At 47.6% G+C, this 25092-nt stretch overlaps 1 protein-coding gene across 2 annotated transcripts in view; it reads right to left on the bottom strand.

Annotated features, from left to right (window-relative positions):
* The window catches only part of DAAM1 (dishevelled associated activator of morphogenesis 1), a 176484-nt gene that overhangs the window by 109999 nt on the left and 41393 nt on the right, over positions 1-25092 (bottom strand). For both annotated transcript variants that reach the window (XM_028735406.2, XM_028735481.2), the window contains exon 2: positions 10644-10866. In XM_028735406.2, coding sequence (XP_028591239.2) covers positions 10644-10826 — 183 coding nt within the window. In that variant the 5' untranslated portion in view covers positions 10827-10866. The remainder of the gene's footprint in view (positions 1-10643; positions 10867-25092) is intronic.

Below are 25092 nucleotides of genomic sequence, written 5' to 3'. Positions count from 1 at the left end.
GATCTAAAGACACCAGAAGAATCTGCCGGATCAGGCCAATGGCATCCTATTCTCACAACGGCCAACCAGAGTGCTTAATTGGGAACCTGCAAGCAGCATTGGCAACCGTGGAGGGAGACCCTTGTCAAACTACAGTTCCCAGGATGCTCTGGGGGAAAGCCATGCCTGTGGTACGACGCTGCTTTCAAGGCATCGGTCAGATGAGCTTTGTACACAGCAGTCATCAAAGACCTCAGGCGTCACCACCAAGGCGGAGCAGCACTCGATGCTCGGTTTTAAGACGCAATGATTCAGAAGGCTGCTACCACTTCACAGCCCAATTTTTTATGGCCGGATTGCTTTCCTTACATCAGCAACATCGAGCGCTTCAAAGTGTGTCGTTCTCATCTGGGTGGGGAAATGTTAGTGCTGGGGACGGGCAGGCAAAACCCAACAGATGCAAAATCAGCTTTGGCGAGAAGAAAATGGGACGGCTCAGTTGGTTAGAGTGTGGTCCTGATAACGCCAAGGTTGCAGGTTCGATCCCAATTAAGGGACACTGAATATTCCTCTTTTTGTGTGTGTCAATAAATTTGTATTATTTTCTTTACACATTCTTTCTTACAATACATTAATCAACATATAAACATTTTAGCTCTGCTGAGCTTGTGACTTCCCTCCCTCCCGCCAGTAGGTATCTCTTATCAGATCCATTTGCGTACAGTGGTACCTCGGGTTAAGTACTTAGAATCATAGAATCATAGAGTTGGAATAGACCACAAGGGCCATCGAGTCCAACCCCCTGCCAAGCAGGAAACACCATCAGAGCACTCCTGACATATGGTTGTCAAGCCTCTGCTTAAAGACCTCCAAAGACGGAGACTCCACCACACTCCTTGGCAGCAAATTCCACTGTCGAACAGCTCTTACTGTCAGGAAGTTCTTCCTAATGTTTAGGTGGAATCTTCTTTCTTGTAGTTTGGATCCATTGCTCCGTGTCCGCTTCTCTGGAGCAGCAGAAAACAACCTTTCTCCCTCCTCTATATGACTCTATACTTAATTCGTTCCGGAGGTCCGTTCTTAACCTGAAACTGTTCTTAACCCGAAGCACCGCTTTAGCTAATGGGGCCTCCTGCTGCTGCCACGCCATCGGAGCCCGATTTCTGTTCTTATCCTGAAGCAAAGTTCTTAACCTGAAGCACTATTTCTGGGTTAGCGGAGTGTGTAACCTGAAGCGTACGTAACCTGAGGTACCACTGTATTTTATCTTTTCACATCTTCTATCATCTACATTGTAGGAGTTACTTCAGTCCTGCTAGTGTTTTTAAATTTGTACAGCTGAGGGACAGCTGCATATTCCTGCATTGCAAGGGGTTGGGCTGGATGATCTTCAGGGTCCCTTCCTATTCTACAATTCTATGATTCTAAACACGGAAATATAGAATGTGGAAGCAGAGGAGGAGACCACGGTTCAGCGGTGGGTTACATGTTCCCTCACAGAGCTACCAGACCCAGAGGTGTTTAACACACAATCCCTCTTCCCAGGGAGTTCTGGCATTGGTGTTGTCTGCAACTGACAGCTCCTGTCTGTTTCCACACAGGGAACAATCCCAGCCTGACCTGGAGACGCGGGATTGAACCCAGAACCTGTTGCGTGCAATGCAGATGCTCTAACCCAGTGGTTCTCAACCAGTGGGTCCCCAGATGTTGTTGGGACTACAACTCCCATCATCCCTGAGCTCTGGCCTTGCTAGCTAGGGGTGATGGGAGCTGTAGTTCAACATCTGGGCACCCACAGGTTGAGAAAGGCTGCCTAACCCATGGGTAGGCAAACTAAGGCCCGGGGGCCTAATCCGGCCCAATCGCATTCTCAATCCGGAACACAGACAGTCCGGGAATCACCGTGTTTTTACGTGAGTAGAATGTGTGCTTTTATTTAAAATGCATCTCTGGGTTATTTGTGGGACATAGGAATTCGTTCATTATTTCCCTCCCCCCCCCAAATATAGCCTGGCCCCCCACAAGGTCTGAGGGACACTGGACTGGCCCCCTGCTGAAAAGGGTTGCTGGCCCCTGCTCTAACCCTTAGCTTCAAGCTTTCCGTTGCTTTTTTTTAAAAAAAATAAAATAAGATACCCTCAGAAATCCTGTGAGTTTCAAGCAGCCCTGAAGTGCCCAGTCAGTTTAACAATTCAGGGGATCAAATGAAGTAAGCGATCTCAGCTGGTGGTTAATTTATAAGATAGCGTCGCTGTAAACGCCGCTGACACCGCTCAAAGTTTTGGAAAAGGCAGGCAGGCAGAGGGAACAGCCTCCATCCAGACCAGACAGTTATCTCCAACTAGAATGTGGAGAGATTATGGAGAGATACAATCCATCAATGACATCTGCCAGGGCAGTTGCTGCTGCTGCTCCTGTTGTTGCTGGGGTATTCAGACTCCCCACCTCTTTATTATTAGTAAAAGGTAAAGGTAAAGGGACCGCTGACCATTAGGTCCAGTCATGGCCGACTCTGGGGTTGCAGCGCTCATCTTGCTTTATTGGCCAAGGGAGCCGGCGTACAGCTTCCGGGTCATGTGGCCAGCATTACTAAGCCGCTTCTGGTGAACCAGAGCAGCGCACGGAAACACTGTTTACCTTCCCGCTGGAGCGGTACCTGTTTATCTATTTCCACTTTGATGTGCTTTTGAACTGCTAGGTTGGCAGGAGCAGGGACTGAACAATGGGAGCTCACCCCGTCACGGGGATTCGAACTGCTAACCTTCTGATCGGCAAGTCCTAGGCTCTGTGGTTTAACCCACAGCGCCACCCGTGTCCCTTTTATTATTAGTAAGTGGCACTTAATTCATTTGCTGTTTCAGAAAGATAAAAGAAACACGCAAAAGCCCTCCAGAAATATATTACCATCTGAAGACATTTGTAATTTGGGGCAGGTGGGCTGTGGGGGACGAAAAAGCCAATACATACAAAATGCTAATTTTATGCAGCTTTTTTAAAAAAAAGATTAGGAGGAAAGTACAGCAGCTCTGGGAATCACAAGAGGGGAGAGTGGCTCATAGTCAGTGGTGGTGTTGTGGTGGTTAAGAGTGCCAGTCCAGGACCTGGGAGAACAGGATTCGAATCCCCACTCCAGCCATGAAACACCCTGGGTGATCTTGGGCCAGTTACTGCCTCTCAGCCTAACCTACCTCTCAGGGTTGTTGTGAGGATTAAATGGGGGGTGGGGGAAAAAATGTACGCCACTTTGAGCTCCTTAGAGGAATATAAATGTAAAAAAATGGATAAGTATCTAACGTGGTGCAGTGGTTTTATGCTTGCCAAGCGGAACTTTATCCCCACAAGTACCGTATTTTTCGCTCTATAGGATGCACCATATGATAAGACGCACCTAGTTTTGGGGGGAGGAAAACAAGAAAGAAAAAATTTGAATCCCAGAAGCCAGAACAGCAAGAGGGATCTGGCTTCTGGGATGCTGTGTGGCTGTTCTGGCTTCTGGGATAAGAGCGCCAAGCCTCTTCAGGGCAGCGGGATGAAGGCTCCCCCTGCCTGGAAGAAGCTAAGGCAGAAGCCAGGACAGGCGCCTCGCTGAAGGGGCACTGCGCAGTTCTCCCTCTCTGAGAGGGAGAACTGCGCAGCACCCCTTCAAGTGAAGCTGGAGAAGGAACAGAAGGAGACCCTTCTGTTCCTCCTTTGGCTTCGCTGGACGGGCGCGTTGTGCGGCTGGCGGTGAGGAAAGCCGAGCTTCCCTCACCCCCAGCCCCGGGGAGGAGCGGGAAGGCTGCGCGCAGCCTTTCTGCTGCTCCCTGCATTTGTGGGGCTGGCGAGAGAAGCCGGGTTCCCACCCCGCCCCCAGCCCCAGGGACCACACATTCGCTCCATAAGACGCACAGACAGTTCCCCTTAGATTTTAGGGATTTTAGCGAAAAATACGGTACCCCATGCCCACCCTGAGTCTGCTCCAGGGGAGGTGGGGAAAACCCAATAAAAAAATTAGGAAGATGGGTAGGGAGTCCCCATTGTGGAAGTGTAAATCTTACCTACAGCTGCTTGCATGCTCTTCATGGTCACTGTAAGATGGAGATGCTGGGATAAGTGGACCTTTGGTCCAAACTAGCAGCACTTTTCTTCTGTTGGGCCTATGGTCTCGGCCCAGTATATCTGAAGGAGCATCTCCACCGCCATCGTTCTACCCGGACACCGAGGGCCTTCTGGCGGTTCCCTCACTGCGAGAGGCCAAGTTACACGGAACTAGGCAGAGGGCCTTCTCGGTGGTGGCACCTGCCCTGTGGAACGCCCTCCCATCAGATGTCAAAGGAAAAAAACAATGATCTGATTTTTAGAAGACATCTGAAGGCAGCCCTGTTTAGGGAAGCTTTTAATGTTTGATGCATTACTGTATTTTAATATTTGGTTGGAAGCCGCCCAGAGTGGCTGGGGAAGCCCAGCCAGGTGGGCAGGGTATAAATAATAAATTATTATTACAGTGGTACCTTGGGTTAAGTACTTAATTCGTTCCAGAGGTCTGTTCTTAACCTGAAGCACCACTGTAGCTAATGGGGCCTCCCGCTGCCACCGGAGCGTGATTTCTGTTCTCATCCTGAAGCAAAGTTCTTAACCTGAGGTAATATTTCTGGGTTAGCAGAGTCTGTAACCTGAAGCGTATGTAACCTGAAGCGTATGTAACCCGAGGTACCACTGTAGTATTATCATCATCATCATCATCATTATTATTATTTATTTTGTGAGCCAATCGAAAACTTAATCTTTCTCTCTCTCTCTCCCTCCTCTTCAAAACACCTCCAAGTTTTCAAAAGCTGCTCACTGACCTGCCAATTCCGCCTGCCATGGCTTACTCCAGTGTCTTTGATTCCCCGCCCCCCCCCGTCAGAGTTTCCATGGGACAGCTCTTCTTCAAGCAGGAGGGAGTAACAGGGAAATGTTCTCCTCTGCTGGTTTCAACCCAGGCTGCAAAACTGAAGTCGCAAGAAAGGAGAGCTCAGCTAAACATCAGGAAGAACTTTCTGACAGGAAGAGCTGTTTGACAGTAGAATGGTCTCCCTTGGGAGATGGTGGAGTCTCCTTCCTTGGAGGTTTTTAAGCAGTGGATGGATGGCCACCTGTCCTGGATGCTTTAGCTGAGATTCCTGCATTGCAGGGGGTTGGAATAGATGACCCTCAGTGTCCCTTCCATTTCTATAATTCTATGATTCGAATGATGCGCTCCTAGACAGCATCTTAAAAAGTAGAGACATCACCTTGCCAACAAAGGTCCGTATAGTAAAAGCTATGGTTTTCCCAGAAGTGATGTATGGAAGTGAGAGCTGGACCATCAAGAAGGCTGATCGCTGAAGAATGGATGCTTTTGAATTCTGGTGCTGGAGGAGACTCTTGAGAGTCCCATGGACTGCAAGAAGATCAAACCTACCCATTCTGAAAGAAATCAGCCCTGAGTGCTCACTGGAAGGACAGATCCTGAAGCTGAGGCTCCAGTACTTTGGCCACCTCATGAGAAGAGAAGACTCCCTGGAGAAGACCCTGATGCTGGGAAAGATGGAGGGCACAAGGAGAAGGGGACAACAGAGGACGAGATGGTTGGATAGTGTTCTCAAAGCTACCATCATGAGTTTGACCAAACTGTGAGAGGCAGTGGAAGACAGAAATGCCTGGCGTGCTCTGGTCCATGGGGTCACAAAGAGTCGGACATGACTAAACGACTAAACAACAACAACAACAACAACAACAACAACAACAACAACAACGATGCGCTGTCTGAAGCTCACCAAGTCTCTGAAGCTAATTCCAGGGCCCACATGCAGGAAACTTCACCTGCAGATGAAATCTATCTACCAGCATTCAGCACCTCATTTTTCAAACTTAACCTTCGGTTCTCCATGCTTCCGCATCAATCTATGGCACTTTTTAAAAATGTCCTCATGAAAACCCATCAGCATTCTAGTGTGCATCTCTCATAGCATCAAGATTTTATAAGCAATTTTGCCTGGTACACACCCCAGCCATCTCCCCATACGCAATGCATTTGTGTACGTTATTTTCACTAAACGAGTGTAATTGCCCTAATATGCCCATTTTTTTTGCACACATTGTTTTGTTGGGGGTGTTGCATCATAAAATTCAGAGAAGTGAAAATTTCGAATGACACCTGTGTTTAGGTGAACTGTTTCAGGAGGTGCTAATCAGGACGGTTGGTCTTTTTCTCCCTCTTCAACTAATCCCTAAATTAGAGTCAGTTTAGTATCCCAACCTGCTTCCTTAGCCTCATGCACTTCCTCTGAAATCACAGCTACTAGGATTCAAGCCATTCTAGGAGGTAACATGATAATAAGTGCGAGATCGCCTGCCTTCATGTGCAAAAATGAGAAGCTCTTTCATGTTCATTTTCTAAGATTAACATGCATCAGCTCTTATGATATGACGTATTTTGAGGTCTTAGTCCTGAGAAAATTAACCTAAACTTATTTCCTCATTTTTCTTTCCCCCCAGGTAAATACAAAATAAGTCATCAGGTATAAGGGACCCCTGACCATTAGGTCCAGTCGTGACCGACTCTGGGGTTGCGGCGCTCATCTCGCTTTATTGGCTGAGGGAGCCGGCGTACAGCTTCCGGGTCATGTGGCCAGCATGACTAAGCCGCTTCTGGCGAACCAGAGCAGCGCACGGAAACGCCATTTACCTTCCCGCCGGAGCGGTACCTATTTATCTACTTGCACTTTGACGTGCTTTCGAACTGCTAGGTTGGCAGGAGCAGGGACCGAGCAATAGGAGCTCACCCCATCGCGGGGATTCGAACCACCGACCTTCTGATCGGCAAGTCCGAGGCTCTGTGGTTTAACCTACAGCGCCACCCGCGTTTCCCCCAGGTAAATACAAAGTAAGTCGTCAAGTATATTCACAGCCTAATACACCCCTCCATCAAGATCCATTCAGAACGGGAACAGATAATATAATAGATTCGCTTCCAGCCCGCTGTATATGAAGCCAAACCACTGGCCTAAAAAGTTTCCCTTGGGGGTTTGTCTGTCTTGCTGCCTTAATTTGCTACAAAAGTCTTTCCAATAAAGCAGCTTGCCATGCTAAATTAAACCACTTTTGGGTTGAGCCTCCTTCAACAGACTTCCAGTTCCCCGCTGTTGATGCTGGATGCAAATTGCAGTCCCAAACGTTTGCAGGGAACCAGCTTTGGAAAGGATGCTCTTGTCGGTGCAGCGATGTCCTGACCTGGACAAAGTACTCAGACTTTGTTTGCTGCTAGAGACTTTACTGCTCAAATCGGAACGGTGTATAAGCAAGGAATTGGTCACCGGCAGTGTTTGAAATCTCCCCCCCCCCCAGGTGCCAGTTGCAATTGCGACCATATGGAGACTTTCAGCTGTTTGCAATGAGCAAATCAAACAAAAGCAATTGAAACTGCAATGAATTTGCAGCTGAAAGTCTGTGGATTTTGATAATAAACCTGATTTGCAATGGGGGTTGAATAATTTTGATTGCATGTGTTTGTGTATAACAGAAGTATACAAATATTTTCATATATAAATAAATCTTTGGGTGGCTCCTACCCCTCATCCTGGCTCCTCAGAGTCCATGACTAGTATCTATGCCAAGAGAGATAAGAATAAGATGATCTCTCTCTCTCTTATACCCACTGGAGGGGAAATCCACATATTACTGGAAAGTTGGCACTTCCTCCCTTCCAGAGAGTATCACTTAAGGCTGCTCAGCAACGCACCTGTCCTGAAAGTCATTGTCTCAGGCTTGGATTACCTGTGCCTTCAACGCTGCCTCCCCCATTCTGATAGCAAGCATGATCCATAATGCATGATGTAATGATTAAAATGGCTCTGCGTCTGTAATGGCTGCTGATGACACGGAAGGCTTAAGCGCCCTCCCAAACCAAAGGGGTTAATCTGCCCCAGAGCTATGCTTGCTCCATGCCTTTTAACTGCAACGAGGTACATTTGCGCCCCTGAGGATTATACCATATTATAGGGATATCAATTCCATTGCACTCTGAATACTAAAGTGCTTCAGTATGTTGCTGGGAGCGGGTGCGCGCTGACGAATGGAAATGAGAATTCTGCATCCCCCAAAAAGAGGCATGCCAAAAACTGTACAAATTACGCCCATTGCACTGATGAGCAAAGACCTAGCTGCTTTTTCGCTGCTCCTCTAGAAAAACCCAACTCGGCCCTACCCATCCCAATCAAACTTCCAAGATTTCAGGTTCCTCAGTGCGGCTCACATGCTTTCAAAGGTACCCCAGCAATCAGGATATCAAGCTTTTTCCTTCTTGTAATCCTGATTCTCATAGGGGATCGGGGCCATCACTTCTAAAGGCAGGGGCGACACCGTTCAAAGGCACGGGAGAAGGCAACAGCTACATTTCCTCTGCCATGGAGATATGGAGCAACGAGAAAAGGTGCGCTCCCAGATTTTCGACCTCTAATGCCACTGTTAAAAGGCATGAATCCATCTTCCATTAATGGAAGCAACAAGCCTTGTTTTCCAGTCTGTCTCAGCACAAGCAGAAGATGGAGGACACCTAGCTCACTGGCAATACGTGTGAAAAGGATCTAGGGGTTTTAGTGGACCACATGAGCCAACATTGTGATGCAGCAGCAGCAGCAGCAGCAAAAGAAGAAGAAGAAGCTAATGCTAATCTAGGCTGCATCAACAGAAGTCTTGTGTCCGGATCAAGGGAAGTAAATAGTACCACTCTATTGTGACTTGGTCAGACCCCGGAATACTGTGTCCAGTTCTGGGCACCACAATTTAAGAAGGATATTGACAAGCTGGAACATGTGCAGAGAAGGGCAGCCAAGAAGATCAAGGGACTGGAAACCAAGCCTTATGAGGAATGGTTGAAGGAGCTGGGATGTTTAGCTTGGAGAAGAAAAAAACTGAGAGGAGATACGATAGCCATCTTCAAATATCTCAAGAGCTGCCACATGGAAGAGGGAATGGAAGAGGGAACAAGCTTGCTCTCTCCTGCTCTGGAGGGCAGGACTTGAACCTATGGCTTCAAGTTACAAGAGAAGAGATTGTGACTGTCGGAAGAACTGTTTGATGGTGGAACGGATTCTCTTGGGAGGCTGTGGACTCTCCTTCCTTGGAGGATTTTGAGCAGAGCTTGGATGGCCATCTGGCATGGATGCTTTAGCTGAGATTCCTGCATTGCAGGGGGTTGGACTAGATGACCCTCAGGGTCCCTTCCAACTGCAGAATTCTAGGATTTCATAATCTGGGATGGACCGGACAAGTCCTATCTGCATGAACTGCTTACCCTCCCAACAAGACGTCTCATGCCTGGGTTTTTTTCCATTGTAAACATCCCAGAAGTGCTCAACGTCTTGATGGACAGATGAATTGGTGAGATTATGCAACAGCTGGTGCCAGATGGGGCTGGAGCACAAAGAGATTTAGGGGTGGGAGCAAGACAAGAGCCTGGAAGAATTTGACCTTCTGGTCCGGCAAGCACCAAAGGTATTCACTTGGTAATTGTCCGAAGATCCCATGGTCACGGGCTTTGCCCACCCACCTGCCGCACCAACCCCCATCCCTCCCCAATGACCCTGCTGCTCCCTCTCCTATTCTTCCCCGAAGCCTTAAGGTAGCGTTAACCCAAAAGCTGAAACACTGGAAGTCAACAAGGCATGTCCCCCCCATCACCCATCCGAGGAAGCCTTGCAGGTTGCCTCGGCAACCCCATCCATTTCCAAGCAGCTGCGAAACTGCACCCCGTCAAAAAGCAAAGCCAGGGCTGGCTGCCCTTTTGTGAGAGCCTCTCCCCCCCCCCCGCAAACCCCTCTCTCCTTGTGTGTGGCGGAAAAAGCAGGCAAAGCCCTGACAGGCAGCGAGACAAGAGGCTCGCCCTCATCTTACAATGCCCAAGCGTGCGGCCATTTGTGTGTAAGGGCCTTGGCACAAGGGGGAAGCCAACATGCTAGCCAAAGACACAGCTGGCGTTGGCATGCTTGGATTCAGTTTTGCTTGTCCGGCACTGGAAATGGCAAGTGGGCTGGGGGGGTCTATAGCAGGGGTCATTAACCCAGTGCCCACGGGCACAATGGTGCTGCCCTTGAGGCAGTGAGGCTATGGTGAAACAGCCAAACAATGCAACCTTGGCCCCCATGTTCCTACTCGACCACTTCAATTGGTGGGAATGACACTTTTACAAGCACGTCATAATTATATGTGTGCCAGCACATAATCTCTGGAACTCCCTGCCTTTTGACATCAAGTAGGCACCTCCATCGTATTGCTTTCAACACCTGTCCAAAAACTTATTTTGCTTCGGCAAGCCTACCAAGACAGGACTGTGGTTTTATTACGCGCAGGCAGCGAGTGTTTCATCCGTGTCCAGTTGGCGTGCAATGACACACGTACTCATTGCTGCCATCGCTGCCAGTGGCCAGAAAACCGCAGAACGGGGCAGGCTTATGCCTGCTCCATCAATGCGCACAGGGGTCAGGAACAGGGGGGAGGCCCCCCCACCTGTACATTAAAAAATAAAAACAGCAGACCTAATCTATGTTTTCATCATTTTGCTTAAGGTCTGGTTTTACTGTTATTTCTAATGAATAATAAATACATTTTTTATTGAAATAAATAAAAGGAGCAATACAGACAAGCGTGGGGCGATCACTCACCACAAGCTCGCTGAACATAACGTCCAGCTCTTCCACCGGAGGCATGGGCAGGGCGGGCTCCATCGTCTGCAGGGCAAAGGCGCTGTCATTCCGCAGCCGGTACGTGATCTCCGGGTGGTCATTACTCCGGAAGCAGCAGAAGATAAACGAGATCCCTCGCCCGCTCCTTTTCCGTGGGGCCATGGCTGGAGTTCTCCTGGTTCGCCTTCCTAGACACTAAACCCTACAAAGGAGGGAACAGGAGAACGTGTTAACAGTTTGAGCTAGCAGCTGAGCTGGGCTACCCAAGCCCAGATCCCACTGCCTGCCTCTTTTTAAAGCCGTGTTCTTCAACAAGTAGTCCCCAGATTACATCATTCCGACGGGGAGCCTTTGGCCCGAACACCATCATCCTGGAAGTATAAACTGTTCGCTGGCAGGACCTGACTGAGCGGTTGCCATGCTTTTGAACGATATGAGAGTATCAAGTGCACCAATGGTCATTGCAGGTGTACTGAATAACCCCAGAGACAGTGCGGTCCAGTGGTTATAGAGTGTCAGACTAGGACCTGGGAGACGAGGGTTCAAATCCCCTCGCTGTGACTGGACCCTGCTGGTTATTTTCCCCGTTCAGCAGATTATTATTATTAAAATGTTCTTTTTCTCCTCCGGCCTTTTAAAGCCATGGTGCTTGTGCCTCCAAGTTTGGCAGGGAGGTGGGCGCCGCTAGGAAACTTCTGGAAGCGGAAAGCCCAGTGCTCAGAAGGATGTCATCATCTCCCCTCCCCTCCCCTCCCTCAGTTCTTCTGCCAGCTGGTCTGCAGAGAGTTGATTGGAGAAAGCCACAAAGTACTAGTTGCTTTTCTGCAAGCTCCTGTTCATCCACACCACTCCCTGCTTCCCCAGTCATTAAACTCATAAGAGGCTAAAGCAAAACAGAAACAACAACACCCCCCCAAAGAGACGCAGAGTAGAACTCATCTTTAAATACAGAAACCTAAGAGTTCAGCGTCTGTCTAACAGGCTCGCTCCCAGGGAGCACGTCTGCTGCAAAAAGCCTGGAATTAGCAATTTACATTGTTTTCTCTATTACTAAGAGATAATAGGCACGCCAACGCTTGTTGTTAGTTGGAGATCACGGCCGAACCTTCATGCTTGCAGCAAGGGATGCGTTAAGAAACAGCATTGCTAACAAGTAGAGCTTCTCAGGAGGAGACACTAGTCTTGCCACCAGTGAACCGCCTTGTAATTTTCAGATGAAGGGCGGTATACAAATTTAATAATAATATTAACATTAATAATAATAATAATAATAATAATAATAATCATGTGTTGTCATGTGACATCTACAAAACTAGGCTGGCAACAACTAGTTTACGTAGGCAAATAGTACAGCGCGATTGTATTTATGGGAAAAGTCTGTGGCTTGATGGCGCAGGCCGTGCCTTACATGCAGAAAACCCCACGTTCCATCCTGGAACCGCCAGTTTTTTAAAAATGAGAGATAATAGGCAACAGGGAAGTTTGGCTGGGCAATATAGTCATACCTTGGGTTACAGATGCTTCAGGTTGTGTATTTTCGGGTTGTACACCACACTGAACCCAGAAGTACCGGAACGGGTTACTTCCGGGTTTCGGCGCTCACGCATGCACAGAATCACCAAATCATGACCCACGTGTGTGCAGACGAGGCGCTACGGGTTGCGAACGTGCCTCCAGCACGGATCACGTTCACTACCTGAGCGTCTGCTGTATATCCTCCAAAACCGCTTTGAAGTCCATATCGTGACAGTGGTCACATAATCTTTGACCTGGCAATATATTGTGAATCATGATATGTGTGTGTTTGCTATGCAAAAATCACAATGTGGGGAAAACTGTGAAGCCAGCTGACGACTCTGCAGAGCTCCATCGCTATTTCAGAGATTGCGACATATCAGTATATTGCAATGTGTAGCTGGTGATATATCACGATGTTGAAAACCAGTTATCGCACGGCCCTACTGTTTGCCTCTACAAAGTTGCATCCTTATTTCAGACATCATGATATACTGATATATTGCTGATATTTAGCTGGTGGTATATTGCAATGTTGAAAACCAGATATCACCCAGCCCTATCAGGAAGATCTCATCCTGGCAACCTGGAGAGCTGCTGCCAGTCAGAGCCAACAACCCTAGATCTAAATGGTCCAATTGGAAGAGTTGCACAATGGCACCTGTTGGTTTGGTTATTGTAAAGCCCCCCCCCCCTTAAAAGGCAATAGGGGAAAGTTTCTTTTGGCAACGTACTGGAAACAAGTTCCTAGCAGCCTGGACAATCAAGTCTGTAGGATGGGAGAAGGTGAGGTCAGCAAGCAAACTCCAACCTCCCAACAGCAGCAAGACTCAAGCAAGTCCCATGACCCAGGCTGCGTTGCATGTGAAGATCACGCAAGGCTTCTTCATTACCCGCTTTTGGCAGAAGCCCAGTCCCATTCCTCAGCTCCGCCAGCGTTTCCATGAAAAGGAAGGCGTTCTGCCAACATGCTGCCACGGACTTTCCACAAAAATCCCACCCAACGTTGCACAATGCCCTCGAGGCAGATGCCAGCTTAGACAGCACAAAAGTTGCTCATGCAGTCTGGCTAGGCTGCGCCGCATTCCTGCCCTCAGCCACCCCATGGTGCAGAAGCAAGGTTTTCAAAAGTAGGTTGGGCGAGACATTTATACGGGGACTTACAGGTGCAGGAAAGCTTCTCAAGGTAGAGGCTGGAACCAATCCAGCAGGACTCATGTGCCTTTGGGCACTGTGATACCACACACACACACACACACGGATCCACAAACAAGAAATGCCATTGTGTTTGCATGGGGAAGTCCACAGCCAAAATGATTTCAACCAGAGCAAAAACAGAACTGGGCCTCACTCCCTGCTAACTCAATGATTCTTTGACCCTTGCACTTTGACACCAGGCTATGTTGTTGTTTAGTCGTTTAGTCGTGTCCGACTCTTCGTGACCCCATGGACCAGAGCACGCCAGGCACTCCTGTCTTCCCCTGCCTCCCGCAGTTTGGTCAAACTCGCTTAGCATTCTTTTTAAAATGTTCAAAGGGCTTTACATACATTGCCTTACTTTAATATTTTGCAACAACTCCATAAAGTAGGCAAATAAATAAGCCTTGTATTGCACAGGTGTGCCCATCACTGACTGGCAATGGCTCTCCCGGGTTTTAGACAGGGCTCCTTTCTTAACCCACTTGAACACATAAATTATTGAACCTGAGACCTTCTGCAAGCAAGCACCTGATCCAACGCTGATCTATGGCCTCCCTGCCAAGGAAATCTCCTGGGCCTTTATTTGATTTTGGAATATTTCTTTAAAATATAAAGTGGTATAGAAATAATAATAATAATAATAATAATAATAATAATAATAATAATAATAATAATTTCTATTGCCAAGCAAAAGGCGCCTAGACATTCCGTTGTGATGACTGAAGCCTAGGTTTAAGGTGTCATTTGGTGATTAGCTTATAGATCTGATTTTCTAACACAGTTTCTCGTGGTGGACAGGCTGGAGGAGACCCCCCAAGGCAGGACACGGGAGGCTATTGACAAGGCACAGATTAGACGTTAGCGACAAGGTCAAAGCAAGTTCAGTGAAACTCCACTCAACAGGCTATCAAAAGCAGCCGACAATCAAGCACCACCGATCAATACCTTTTCAAAGGGACCTCGCTACAGCAGTCCGCAAGCTGGATCTAGACTGCATCACTGCCGTGGGCTTTGTCCAGAGGTGCCTATAGGACAGTGGTGGCTGGAGCTATGGCAACTGTAGTTGAAAACATGGCGGGCGTAAGACAAGGGTAAGAAACCTAAGGCCCGTGGGCCGGATGTGGCCCAATCGCCTTCTAAATCCAGCCCATGGACGGTCTGGGAAGCAGCATGTTTTTACATGAGTAGAATGTGTGCTTTTATTTAAACTGCATCTCTGGGTTATTTGTGGGGCATAGGAATTCGTTCATTTTTTTCCCTTTCAAAATATAGACCGGCCCACCACATGGTTTGAGGGACGGTGGACCGGCCCACGGCTGAAAAAGGTTGCTGACCTCTGGCGTAAGAGCATAAGAAGAGCTTGCCAGAACAGGCCAAAGGGAGCCCACCTGATCCAACATTCCATTCTAATAATAATAATAATAATAATAATAATAATAATAATAATAATAATACGTATACCCTCCCATCTGTCTGGGTTTCCCCAGCCACCCTGGGCGGCTCCCAATAGAATATTAAAAATACGATAAAACATCAAACATTAAAAGCTTCCCTAAACAGGGCTGCCTTCTAAAAGTCAGATAGTTGTTTATTTCCTTGACATCTGGTGGGAGGGTGTTCCACAGGGTGGGTGCCACCACTGAGAAGGCCCCCCGCCTGGTTGCCTGTAACCTCACTTCTCGCAGGGAGGGAACTGCCAGAAGGCCCTCGGCACTGGACCGCAGTGTCCAGGCTGAACGATGGGGGTGGAGACGCTCCTTCAAGTATACAGGGCCGAGGTCATTTAGGGCTTTAAAGGTCACCACCAACACTTTGAATCGTGCTCAGAAATGTACTGGGAGCCAATGTAGGTCTTTCAGGACCAATGTTATATGGTATCGGCAGCCACTCCCAGTTGCCAGTCTAGCTGCTAAATTCTGGGTTATTTGTGGTTTCTGGGTCACCTTCAAAGGTAGCCCCATGTAGAGCGCATTGCAGTAGTCCATGTGGGAGATAACCAGAGCATGCACCACTTTGGCAAGATAGTCTTTAGCCGGCCAGATGCGTCAAAGTGATGTCTGCAAGGTGGACATGGGCACAACAGCACTTTGCTCACCTGCAATTCCCTGGAACTGGTAGAATACAGCTTGCATTAGGGGTTGGTGAATAATAGTAGTAATAATAATAATAATAATAATAATAATAATAATAATAATAATAACTTACTGTACTGGTATCCCACCCACCTGACTACATTGTCCTGGCCATTCTGGTCAGCTTCCAACAAAATATAAAACGACGCAAAATACATTAAAAGCTTCCCGATACAGTGGAACCTCGGGTTGCGAACATGATCCGTGTGGGAGGCACGTTCACAACCCGCAGTGTTTGCAACCCGCAGCGCCGCTTCTGTGCACGTGTGGGTTGCGATTCGGCGTTTCTGTGCATGTGTGAGCGCTGAAACCCAGAAGTAACCCGTTCTAGTACTTCCGGGTTCAGCCCGGTGCACAACCCGAAATTACATAACCTGAAGCGTCTGTAACCCGAGGTACCACTGTACAGTGCTGCCTTCCGGTGAAGGCTGCTCAGTAGTGTTTAAAAACAGTGGCGGCCTCTGTTGAATTAAGACACCATTCTGCTAACTTAATTAAATTAAGCAAAAACAAAAACAAAAGGACAAGCTCCCTCAACACAAGCAACAGCTGTCGGGAGGTGTGTGGGTTTTGTTTGCGTTTTAAACCTGTTATAATATGAAAATCTCAAAAATGCAGTTTTGCAGCCACCCAGCTGACACGGTGCCGGAGACCATGGTGGCCCGTTGCCATGGCGCCCGCACGGGACCGATGGCTCTGCATCTGTGCGCACCAAAAGGCTCGGCGCAGGAACGTTTGGGAATTCTGATCCGGCTGCCGGATAAGAGGCTTAAGATGGGGAAAGCCTACACACAGAGCTCGCCGCGAAGGCTTCCAATTTGTCGCGCCCCGGGAATCAACAATGGAGAAGCGAGCGGCAAAAAGGGATGCCCAGAAAACGCGGCTTTGTACTTGGCAAACAACGGCCGGTCGGCGCAGACACACGAGAAGAAGTAATTAAGAGAGCTGCCACGGCAAAAAACAACAAAAAACAAGGGTAGCAGAGACTGGCTATTTATCATTTTGTTTATGTGGGAGAATGGAGTGGAAACAATTGGCTCTGCTTATTCCACCCCACCCCCCGTATTGACAGACCCAGGAATTAGGCCATTAACATCCCCGCATTTTACAGACTACCCCTCCCCTGCTGCCGCAAAGGAAAGTGGTCCTAATGTGCATGTTTTTGGTTTAAATCATCAGTAATGTTGCTACTGCCTCGGTCCAGTATACCTGAAGGAGCGTCTCCACCTCCATCGTTCTGCCCGGACACTGAGGTCCAGCTCCGAGGGCCTTCTGGCGGTTCCATCACTGTGAGAAGCCAAGTTACAGGGAACCAGGCAGAGGGCCTTCTCGGTGGTGGCACCCACCCTGTGGAATGCCCTCCCACCAGATGTCAAAGAGAACAACAACTACCAGACTCGGTCCAGTATATCTGAAGGAGCGTCTCCTCCCCCATCGTTCTGCCCGGACACTGAGGTCCAGCGCCAAGGGCCTTCTGGCGGTTCCCTCATTGCGAGAAGCCAAGATACAGGGAACCAGCCAGAGGGCCTTCGTGGTAGTGGCACCCGCCCTGTGGAACGCCCTCCCACCAGATGTCAAAGAGAACAACAACTACCAGACTTTTAGAAGACATCTGAAGACAGCCCTGTTTAGGGAAGCTTTTAATGTTAAATAGATTATTGTATTTTAATATTCTGTTGGAAGCTGCCCAGAGTGGCTGGGGAAACCCAGCCAGATGGGTGGGGTATAAATAATAAATTAATAAAAAAATTAATTAATAATACTGACTGGCTCTGCAGGATTTCAGGCAGGGTGCCTCTCTCAGTTCTTACCTGGACATGCCCAGGACTGAACCTGCATGCAAACTGATGCTCTACCTGTGAGCTAAAGACCCCTTCCAGATCCCAGGCTACAGTGATCCAAATTAGCCAGGTGCCAGGTGCGTTTTGCACCTGGCTATCCGCCACTTGTGACCAAGTGATGACGTCTGGGCCCCAGGATGGAACCTGACACCTCCACCATGTGGAGATGTATGCCTGGGGATCATTGGATCTGAACTGTTTTCACACACAACATCTTGTAGAATTACATCCATTGTATTTTATCTGCCCGATCGGAATGAATATCAGGAACCAAAATGGTTTTTCTGTGCAGCCTGAGCATGAGCAGTGAATGACGTTACAGTGGTACCTCAGGTTAGAAAAGCAAAGCAATGCAATGTGCATGTATGTGTACACACACACAACAACAACAACAACAACAACAAAACAGTGCTTTTGCAGCTCTGAGCTCTGCTTAGCCTCTTCTCACAGTTGCTGTGTCTCAAATCCCCCCGTACCCCAAAATTTTAACCTGCTTTGCCACACTCAAGTCGCCACATTCCCCAGATTATTTACACAAGGCAAACACACATGTTTTGTTCTGCTCTTACAGGGAAGCCCAACATGCCAGGCAGCTGAAGGCACATGCGTTCCGCTTAGCAAGCTGTGCAAGGAAGCAAAAGATTTGCATGATCTGTACTGCAAAGGCGGCAGGGCATGCCAAACCTTGAAAGCCTCTCTCAGGAACACCAGAAGTTACTGTAAACAAGGAAAAATGCTTATGGAACCCAAAAAATGTTTCCTAACACATCGGCACCGAGCCAGGAAGTTCTGGCGTGTCAGCATCCCTGCTTTGGGAGGAGTAGGGGGAAAAACCACACATGCCAAATGCCCGTCAAATCTGGGGAGGAGAAGGCGGCAGTTTTCAGCATTTTTTATTCTGAGTCACCAAAAAGTTGTTTACAAGGAAGTGCTTCTCCGGCAGCTAATAATGTGCTTGACTTTTAAATGCCTATCTTTAGATCAAAGTCAACACGCAGCTCAACCCCTTTTATCAAGTCACCACAGCAGGCAGACAAGGTGACTGAAAAGCACTTGTAAAGAGCGGAATAGAGTCGAAACTGGCTTGCTAATTGCACCGTTCCTTCAGTTTGGTGTAGCAGTTAGAGCAGGGGTCGGCAACCTCAGGCTCATGGGCCACAGGCTGCCCATGGGAGTCGTTTAACCGGCCCATGGACCTGCACACTCAGTCAGCTCCCATGTGCCATGCTAAACCGGTGCAGAGCAGAGCGGGCAGCGCCTTCTGCAATGCTGGCCAGGAAGCCCCTGCAGCCAATGGGATGCTGCGCACGCCTCCTCCGCGCTGGAAGGAGCACCAGAAATAGCGTTTGCGCATGCATGCGCACTCTGGCCCACCGCAGCGTCTGCGGGACCATGAACCGGCCCAAGCCGCAAAAACTTTGCCAACCCCTAGGTTAGAGTGTCAGACTAGGATCTGGGAGACCAGGGTTCAAAGCCAGACTTGGCTACAAAGCACACTGGGTGACCTCAGGCCGGTTACTGCCTTTCATTCTCACCTACCTCACAGGGTTGTTGTGAGGATTTTAAAAAAGAATGAGCAAAGGGAGAATGATGTATTCCACTTTCAAGTTGTTGCAGGAAAGGTGAGCTATCAGTGGAACAAATAACTTTATCCTGTGCATGTTATTTATGCACACTTGACCCCTGACTAGATGTTCTATATTACATGGTTTGCAAATCCTTAAAGCAAATTGAATTTAAGGGTGCAAAGGTGGGAGTTGTCCAAAAGGAACCGATCTGCAGAACACAGAGGGAGCTCTACCGCTTACAAGATGCAAACCCAGCGTATTCCCTGCCGCAATCCAGAAATGTCAAAATTACTGACCTGCAAAGCCGGGGACATGAAGATGAGCTTCTGTGCCACCAAGAGTTTTGCCCTACTTTTCTCTCTCTCTGCGCCTGATGAGTCAAGATCGCTCCTGCATCCCTAGAGACTCTTCCACTTTTGGAGCTTTGTCCAGGGCGAATCTGTACATAGCACACAGTTAATGCAGTTCGTTTGGATTTTGTGGGTTTGTGGGTTTTTAAGGCCAGTGGGTGGGTGGAATAAGAAAGGGAAATGAGGATACTGAGTTCTCCTTCTCAGATGGATATGGGGTGTTTAAATATGAAGGAGTACTTTAAAAAGCAGAGACATCACCTTGCCAACAAAGGTCCGTATAGTTAAAGCTATGGTTTTCCCAGTAGTGATGTTGGAAGTGAGAGCTGGACCATAAAGAAGGTTGATCGCCGAATAATTGATGCTTTTGAATTATGGTGCTGGAGGAGACTCTTGAGAGTCCCATGGACTGCAGGAAGATCAGACCTATCTATTCTGAAGGAAATCAGCCCTGAGTGCTCACTGGAAGGACAGATCCTGAAGCTGAGGCTCCAATACTCCCTGGAAAAGACCCCGATGTTGGGAAAGATGGAGGGCACAAGGAGAAGGGGGCGACAGAGGACGAGATGGTTGGACAGTGTTCTTGAAGCTACGAACGTGAGTTGGACCAAACTGCGGGAGGCAGTGGAAGACAGGAGTGCCTGGCATGCTCTGGTCCATGGGGTCACAAAGAGTCGGACATGACTGAATGACTAAACAACAACAATCTTAGATTGCAGAGGGGCTCAAATATTTAGGCCGGACCCATCAAGAGCAGGCAAATGATGGCAGTCGGGGTCATGGGAACTGTAGTTTGTTAAGGACGATGGGAGCTGAGGCTCTGGGAGGGGTGAACTGCCCTTCCCAGGAATCTTTGGGGGAAGCTATTTGCTTTCAATGTGTGCTGTGGTTACAACCTATGACCAGAGCTTCTCAGAATCCAAATGTATGCAAAGAAGCTGGCTGCATTTGGGCTGGAAATGCCAATTACCACCTTGTGGGGTTTGGGAGTCAACCAATCCAATTCAATAGTTAGCATTTGCCTCGGGAAAGTCAGCTCCCAACTGAGTTTTTCTTGGCCGTTCACAATGTGGGCGCTGGGTTTGATTGAAAGGCCACCCACCCTGTTTCAGCCAAACGCAGTAACCAGTTTTATTTACTCTCAGATAAAAGGAAGCATGTGCCCAGTTAAAGTACAGCTTCCGGGGGACGTGGGGGGGCGTGAGGGAGAAAGAGAAATCTGTATTCAGTTATAAGGGACCACTTTACAAACAAGAATTTCCCGACGTTTGGGGGAAATTGTGGGGTGGGGTGGTGGAATGGCAGCCCTAAGCCCTTCTTTCAGGTTTTATTGATTGAAGATCACCCCCTATTTCCGATGTGAAGTCAGTGTGTCACAACACAGAGGGGGAAGACTACACACACACACACACACACACACAACTGCCTATATGAGCAGTGATTCTGCATTTCTGAGATCAGATGTTGCCAACCTTTTCCGATCAGGGTGCATATTTGGATTTTGGATTGAGGAGTTTGGATTTGATATCCCGCTTTATCACTACCCGAAGGAGTCTCAAAGCGGCTAACATTCTCCTTTCCCTTCCTCCCCCACAACAAACACTCTGTGAGGTGAGTGGGGCTGAGAGACTTCAGAGAAGTGTGACTAGCCCAAGGTCACCCAGCAGCTGCATGTGGAAGAGTGGGGAAGCGAACCTGGTTCACCAGATTATGAGTCTACTGCTCTTAACCACTACACCACACTAGCTCTCTCTCCCCCCCCCCCCAATGCACACAGATAATTTATCTCCACCAACCCTTAAATTTCACTTTCCCATCGGCTCAGGGTCAAAATCAGATCCAACAAAATCTATCTTGAGTCATGGGGAGCACATAGCGCTGTAAGAGGAAGTGGAAATGAGAGCTACTCTTCTATGGTCTTTTCCAGGGAGAAGTAAGGAATGGCCCTCGCTACCTCATGACCAAGGGGGCAGTGTGTTGGTGCCTCGGTGGGTTTTCAGGCACCAGAAGAGATCACCACAGCTCCCGCAAGCACCACATCGGTGACCTCTGGGCTTAGAGTCTGATGAAAGATGTTCTGCCTCTTGTATGAGGAACAGCTGCAGTTATTTCTACATTAAACCACATCTGGCACATGAAGAGAACGGACCCACAATCTGTTCTCAGATTTCAGAAGTCAAATAAGCCAAAGTATCACGGTCCGTTTTAGCTTCCCTCTACTGAATAGGATGCATGTACTGAAAAATAGATCAACCCTGGGGATCCTCCACTTTGAACCTTATGGATCTTGCCCAGGCAGTCAAGATCCATTTTTGCTTTGGGATTTTTTTCTTTAAAATATAAAGCAGTACAGAAATGAAAATATAACATCATCTCATTGCCAAAAAAAAATCACTGCAAAAGGTGCCTAGCGCCTGTAACCTAGGTTTAAGGTGCATATACTAGGTTTAAGGTGCCATTTGGCAATTAGTTTATATGTCTGAGTTTCTCACACTGAACAGGATAGAAATTTCTGTGCTTTTCAGAAGATCCCATTGCAATGTTCAAAACACTACCACAGGAGTAGGAAAACGGGAATGGGCGTGGGAACAGGTACCCTGTTAATCACACACCACAACTGTCAATTGCAGGGTCCATATTTTTGGTGCTTCGGCAAGGAGTGGGCAGGAGGGTTGAATATTGATTGTTGCTTCTTGTATAAATCAGTGAAATCAATAAAATATGCTGGTGAGGTGGGGTAGCCTTATCAGTTTTATATAAATCTTCCATGCCACAGAAATATCTCCTGTGGTTATCTGCTCCTCATCTGAAAATAAAAGCAGTGCAATTTTCAAAAGAAAAACAATAACACCTTTTAGAGCAGTCTTGTGCGCCCTGGTATCTGTTGAGCCAAGCTGGCTGGCTGGGGGTTAAGGGACCTGTGGTCCAAACATGCCTGAGGGCAATCAGTTCAGACTCTAGGGAGTTTTACTAAACCAATTTGGACCAAGGAGGTATTTCACTCCTTCCCCAGCGAGACCCAAGAAAGCTTCATTCATGTCTAATTTAGAGGCCGTCTACCCAAAACACAAATATTAGAAGTCCGGTGGTGTGGAATTTGCCTTTCTAGCAGTAGGGGTGGGCAGCATCATTCAGTATTCCCCAAAATGACTTTTCACCACCAGATGGATAAAAGAGAATGAGAATGAACAGGGGGTGAAGAGAACCAGAGGCAACAGTGGCACAGTCTTTGAAAAGCCTCCAAACTCAATGTTTTTCTTCTCCCACAGATTACTGGCAACTGTTCTTGGTTCCATCCTGCTAATGTGTGCGGATACAGTTTCTAAAGAATGCAGCATTTCAAAAGCAGAGCCTAAACAAGGGAGCACTGACTGCCCACAGTGTGTATGAATGAAATAGTTGCTGTCGGCGCACGGTCTTCAAAAAACCATCAGGAGCCAAGCAATTAAGTCTCAAACTGAGGGCTTTTCATATATTTGCGGCTACAGAGGGGTTGGGTGAAGCTTGTAATTTTCCTCTAAGAAAAGCTCAAGCTAGCATATCGCAGGGACGGGGGCTTTAAGTAATAACCCCTCATCTTTGGAACTTCTTTCTGCAGGAAATCACTTCTTTGACATGGTCCCTAAAGCCTTTATTCCTTCAAGCTGTTTCACATTTTTTATTACAGTTATCCATATTTAAATCTGGGCTTGTTTCACGGGTTGTAGTTATCTGAAGGAAAAATACAGTGGTGCCTCGCAAGACGAAATTAATTCGTTCCGCGAGTTTTGTCGTCTTGCGATTTTTTTCGTCTTGCGAAGCATGGTGTCGGGAAGGTTTTGGAAAAGCTTCAAAAAGCACCAAAGTCTTCAAAAACCTCAAAAAAGGCTACCACACCGCGTTCTATGAGTTGCTCCTCGAAGTCAAGTCGCAACTGTATTAACGGTGTTAAGAAAAAGGAAACAAACTTGCAAGACGTTTCCGTCTTGCGAAGCAAGCCCATAGGGAAAATCGTCTTGCGAAGCAGCTCAAAAAACAAAAAACCCTTTCGTCTAGCGAGTTTTTTGTCTTGCGAGGTACCACTGTACCCTGTTAATGTTATGTTCTAAAACATTTTGTGAAGGTTTGGGCTTTCCATCACAGGATTAAAAAAACAACAACTTTTCATCCATTATATATCCAATCTACCCTGCAAAGAAGTAACACAACTTTGGGTAGCAGCATGGAAGATTAGGGTCCCTTCCTTATCATAACCTCTGGGGGGAAATTACCAGACGACATGCCTGCATTTTTCAGAAAACAGACAAGGCTCACCTCTGCAAACTGCCAACATATTATTATTATTTTTGTTACATCTTCAGGAAGGTAGATCAAGAAATCAAAATATGAGCTGCTGTCACTGCAATTACTCCCAGGTGGGTTTTGTAGCATTTCAACATTTGAGGTATCATTTATGTATATATATATTTAATTAAGCTCCCTCATTTTTAGGAGAAGCAAGATATGACAAAAATTGCTAAGCATATTAAAAGAACTGGGTTTGTTTAAAGGTTTAAACATGGTGGAGGTAGCAAGTTTTATAAATTAAAAACTGACTCCAACCCTGGCTATATGATAATTCAAGGGGTTGGGGTTTCCCCCAAGGCGTCGATGAATGCAAGCATTGCCCTTCATTTCAACTTTCCAATAAGTCTTAGATCAAAGTCTTTATTGCCTTGCGTCTGTCCAAGAGCTACACACTGCAACGTAGCTTGTTTCTGACCCAACGAAACTGAAAGGGCTTCTCCTGATCTATGGCTTCCATGATCAAAGCTCTCACCTCCCATTTGAAGTCCATCTGGAATCTTCGCTGCCATGTGTGCAGAAGCCTTTCAACTCCCTCCCGAAATTCAAACCAGCCCAGAGTTTGTTCTTTTCTCTACGCTCTCCAAGGTTTTATCTGTCACATACAGGTAGCTTGCATTTCTAGGTTTAATAAGCCAGCAGGGACGGGAACGCAGACCATAATCCTCACGGAACAGGAGAAGGCAAAGCTCACAAGATAATGCGAGGGGAAGAGGAAGCTTTTTCCCATGTTGAAGAACAGGAGCTGCAGTTTCTCCCCATGCATGGTTCAGCGTCTTGTGCCTGCTGTTGTTTAATCATGTCCGACTCTTCGTGACCCCCTGGACCAGAGCACACCAGGCACTCCTGTCTTCCACTGCCTCCCGCAGTTTGGTCAAACTCATGCTGGTAGCTTCGAGAACACTGTCCAACCATCTCGTCCTCTGTCGTCCCCTTCTCCTTGCGCCCTCCATCTTTCCCAACATCAGGGTCTTTTCCAGGGAGTCTTCTCTTCTCATGAGGTGGCCAAAGTATTGGAGCCTCAGCTTCAGGATCTGTCCTTCCAGTGAGCATTCAGGGCTGATTTCCTTCAGAATGGATCGGTTTGATCTTTTTGCAGTCCATGGGACTCTCAAGAGTCTCCTCCAGCACCATAATTCAAAAGCAGCCATTCTTTGGCGATCAGCCTTCTTTATAGAATAATACAGTGGTACCTCAGGTTACATAAGCTTCAGGGTACATACGCTTCAGGTTACAGACTCCGCTAACCCAGAAATAGTACCTCGGGTTAAGAACTTTGCTTCAGGATGAGAACAGAAATAGCGCGACGGCCTTGCAACAGCAGCGGGAGGCCCCATTAGCTAAAGTGGTGCTTCAGGTTAAGAACAGTTTCAGGTTAAGAACGGACCTACAGAATGAATTATGTACGTAACCAGAGGTACCACTGTATGCAGTTGTAAATGCTGACATTAGGACCCACGAAAGGGGGTGGGGGGAGTAATCTCTATTCAGAGTAATCT

This window comes from Podarcis muralis, chromosome 1, assembly GCF_964188315.1.
Source record: "Podarcis muralis chromosome 1, rPodMur119.hap1.1, whole genome shotgun sequence".
Lineage (NCBI taxonomy): Eukaryota > Metazoa > Chordata > Lepidosauria > Squamata > Lacertidae > Podarcis > Podarcis muralis.
The sequence above is the reverse complement of the archived record's forward strand: the minus strand, read 5'-3'. Positions and strand labels throughout refer to the sequence as shown.